Source organism: Alligator sinensis, unplaced genomic scaffold (assembly GCF_000455745.1).
Source record: "Alligator sinensis unplaced genomic scaffold, ASM45574v1 scaffold1164_1, whole genome shotgun sequence".
Classification (NCBI taxonomy): domain Eukaryota; kingdom Metazoa; phylum Chordata; order Crocodylia; family Alligatoridae; genus Alligator; species Alligator sinensis.
The window spans coordinates 419,774-423,557 of NW_005842225.1; the positions used below are offsets into that span (position 1 = coordinate 419,774).

At 69.8% G+C, this 3,784-nt stretch overlaps 1 protein-coding gene across 1 annotated transcript in view; it reads right to left on the reverse strand.

Moving 5' to 3' along the window:
• CASKIN1 (CASK interacting protein 1) overlaps positions 1–3,784 on the reverse strand; it is a gene marked incomplete at its 3' end in the record, with an annotated part of 44,789 nt that continues 41,005 nt past the window's right edge. The window contains exons 14-18 of the mRNA XM_025208228.1: positions 3,122–3,355; positions 1,838–1,948; positions 1,360–1,533; positions 913–1,051; positions 1–551 (exon numbers count right to left, since the gene is read on the reverse strand). Of these exons, the coding sequence (XP_025064013.1) occupies positions 1–551; positions 913–1,051; positions 1,360–1,533; positions 1,838–1,948; positions 3,122–3,355 (1,209 nt within the window). The remainder of the gene's footprint in view (positions 552–912; positions 1,052–1,359; positions 1,534–1,837; positions 1,949–3,121; positions 3,356–3,784) is intronic.

Genomic DNA, 3,784 nt, shown 5'->3' on the forward strand with positions numbered 1-3,784 from the left:
GAAGGACTGCCGCGGCTTGCCAGGCCCGGGGGGCACGCTGGCTCTCTTCACGGGGTGCCCGTGCCGCAGGGAGCGCACCTCTTTGGGCAGGCTGGGGGGCCCCTCCTTGCCCTCCTCCGTCAGGTACTCCTGGCTCTTGGACATGGCAGCGCTCGGCCCCTTGGGCTCGTCGCCCAGCAGCTCTTGGGAGCTGCTGATGTGCTTGGCTCGGCTGCCCAGGCTGTTTTGGTGCACGTGGCGGGTGGCGGGGGGCCGGTAGCCGGTGCCCTCCCGGAGGTGCGGCACGTGGTTGGCCGGCTTCTCGGGCTCGTCGGGCGCCTCGCCGGTGCCTGTCATGGCCACCTGCAGCTCGCTGCTGAGCTCGCTGTCCTGGAACGTGGTCATCTTGGGGGACTGGCACTCGGCGCTCTCGGGCGGGGGCGACTCGATGGCCATGACATCCAGCGACTGCGGCGCCTTCTTCTTTAGTGTCCCCGCCTCGTACTTGACGTACTCGGCCTTCTGCAGCTCCGCCAGCTTCTTCACCGCCAGCATCAGCTTCTTTTGGTGGCCTGCGGGGGGGACAGATGGCAGCGGGGGAGGTAAGAAAGCACCGGAGGGCACGTGCACACAGCCGGGAGCTCAGACTGGGAAGGGAGCAGGCTGGGGAGAGAGCTGAGTGACCGGGATGCAGGGTTATCCCCCCCTGGAGCTAGGCGTGCAGAGATCAAGTGAGGTGCCCAAGGCTGCCCGGGGGGGCAGTGGCGGAGCCAAACCCAACACTGCCAAATGCCAAGCTGGTCCTGTCACAGCAGCCCCCGTGTCTCATCAGGAGCCCCTGGCACCACATCTTGCCAGTCTGTACCCCGCCGCGTGGCCAGTCTGGAGCAGGGGGCACTGGTGCTGCTGTCGCCCAGCCTCGCCTCGCCTTACCCAGCTTGGTGATGCCGATCTCCTGCAGGTCCTCCCACGTGATGTCCGTGATGAAGTCGATGTTCTCGTAGCCGTTCTCCACCAGCACCTTGTAGTACTGCGACAGCCCGATCATGGACAGCCAGAGCGCCAGGTTGGCCTGGGAGGGGGGAGCGGAGCCTGAGCGGGTGCCACGACTGCGCGCCCGGCCCGAGCGGAGATCGCTGCCTCTGGCGGCGCTGCAACCAGCCCAGCGCCAGCGTGTCCCTGCCCCCAGCACCCCCGCACGGGGCAGGGGGGCATCGGCTTTGAGCTCTGCGCCGTCCCATGACAGTGCCACACCTGACGCTGGCAGCTGCAACCCCGTGCCATGCCCCCCATCGCCCCTCCAGCCCAGGGCCCGCTGCAGGTGTCCGGGGCCCAGCACCAGGCCTGTGGGAGAGAGCCGCAGAGCTGCGGGGACCTCACCGGCAGGGGGGTTTCCTCCGGCTCGGCGCGGTCCCGGCGCCCACCGCCCGGGCCCCGCGGGCAGAGCCGTACCGGCTTGTACTCCGGGAGCCACTCGGGGATGTTCAGGCTGTTGATCTCCGAGGCGATCTTCTTCCGGTGCCCGGGCTTCGTCACGCCGATAGCCGTGAGGTCCTGGGGCCGGGAGGGAACCCGTCACCCACCTGCAGCCGCCGGCTGGCCGGGCACCGGCTCACGGTGTGCACAGGGTCACCCACCTCTCTCAGGCCAGGAGCTGAGACCCAGCCTGCCGGCCCGTCCCCCTCGGCGGGGGCTGGAGGAGATCCCCCACCACCCTCCCCTTTCCTCGGGACCAGCTGCCCCCAGCGTTGCTGCCCAGTCTGGGCTCGAGCACGCAGCACGGCCCCAATCCTGCAGTCCAAAGTGGAGGACTGAGGTGGGGGGGTTTTGGAGCCGCCCGGCCGCCTCCTGCCCTCACCTCTGGCGTCATGCGGCTGATGGTGGGGATGTCGTAGCCAGCATTAATGAAGTTGGGCGCGTAGAGCTGCAGCTGGAACTTGTACAGCCACTGGTACACGGCCTCCGAGCTCTGGGGGCGAGGGGCAGCATCAGGGGCTTGGTGCATGCGGCCCTGACCCCGGCCGCCCCATCCAGATGTGCTGCCCGGTCCCGAGCACCTTCCCACTGGGCAGCTTCCTAGCAAGCACAGCTGGGCACTGCCGGGAGGCCAGGCAGCGAGCGCTGCTGCTGAGCTGGGCCCAGGAGGGTGCTGGGCATGCAGCCGGGGCGGGGGGTACCAACCCGGCTGCCCAAAGGGATGGAGGCAGCGGAGAGGGCTGGGGTCCGGCTCCATATTGCATGAGAAAGCTGGTACCAGCTGCACCCTGGCCCAGCCCCGCTCTGGCACGGAGGAGCTGTGAAGCGCAGGTGGCAGCTCAATGAGAGAAGCTGTCAGAGGTGCGACTCTCGCCCCCGAGCAGCAGAGCGGGGAAGGGAGCCCCGTGCCCAGCCCAGGCACTTGCAATGCCAGCTCCAGCACAGGGATGTGGGCAGCACCGGTGCCCCTCTCCATGCCACCTGCACCAGCCCAGGGCAATGGCAGCTCCTTGGAGGCTGCAAGCACTGGCACGGCATCACGGGTCCGGGGGTGCTGGCAGAGGAGCAAGACAGAGCCCCGCCACATGCAAGCACCCCCAGGGCTTTACCCCCAGGCCCCCGAGACCCAGGGAGCAACACAGGAGCTGCCTTGCCCCAAATCCAGCTGCCGGAGCCCGGGCAGACCACCGCCCACGTGCATCCCCTCAGCAGCAGCCAGCGAGCGAGCGCCGCGGGCAGACGGCTGCAGGATGATTCACAGCGTGGCTTTGGGCACTGACTCACCGGCGGCCCGGGGTGAGCAGTGCCGGGGACGTGGCCACTCCCTGACAGGCGGGCGCAGGGCGCGGGCACCTGGCAGGCAGGGCCAGGCATGGCTGGGAGCCTGGTCCCCATCTCCTGTGTGCCCTCCGCAGCGACATCTGTGCTGCCCGGATGTCCCTCCCCAGGTCAGGGCCAGGTGTGGACCCCAAAGGGACCAGGCCCTGGGGGTGCAGGGAGCGAGGGGCACCACCCGGCTGCATGGGGCAAGGTGTGGGGCACCCACGCAGCGCCCCGATGCAGGCTGGGAGTCCAGGGGAGACGCCTGCACCCCTCCGGCAGCTTTGCAAGGACAAGCCGCTGGACACAGCCGGGATATGGGGGCTTTCCGACCCCCCCGCCTCACCTTCCCCTCCGACATGGGCTCCATCTTCTTTAGCTGCTGCTCGGGCGGGGGCTGGGCTGCATACGGGGAGCTGGCCACGCTCTGGCTCCGCGAGGAACCTGCGGCAGAGCGGGGGGGGTCAGCGCGGTCGGCAGACACCCCCGCAGCACCGGCCTGGGTGCCGGGGCAGCAGCTCCTGGGGGTCGCGCCACCGCCTCGGGCACCCGGTGCTGAGCTCCATCCATCCATCCCACGCTACAGCCCGCAGGGAGCTGGGGGGCCGCTGGCAATAGCCGGGGGCAGGGTAGGGCTCTGCCATGCAATCCCCCTCCTCCGTAAGGGGGCAGGGAGGGCCACGGGGAACGGGTCCCAGGCAGCCCCACCACCCACACAGCTCCTGGCATCCCGTCGCAGGCACTGGAAGTACCCCGGCAATCGGAGGGCTCTGGCCTGACCTGGCCACGGGATCCAGACCCACACCGCCCCCTCCTCCGTGCCCCCTGCCCTGCACGCAGCCTGCGAGGGAAGCTGCTGGGGCAGCTGGACACGGGCAGCAATCCCCCCTCCTCCCCGCACCCCCTCGGCCAACATGAAGCCCGGGCAGCTGCCCAAAGCCGGGCGCCTTGGGGCTGGGGGGCTGCCAGGCGGACAGAGCCCCCCAGCCAGCCCCTCTCCCCCACCCCC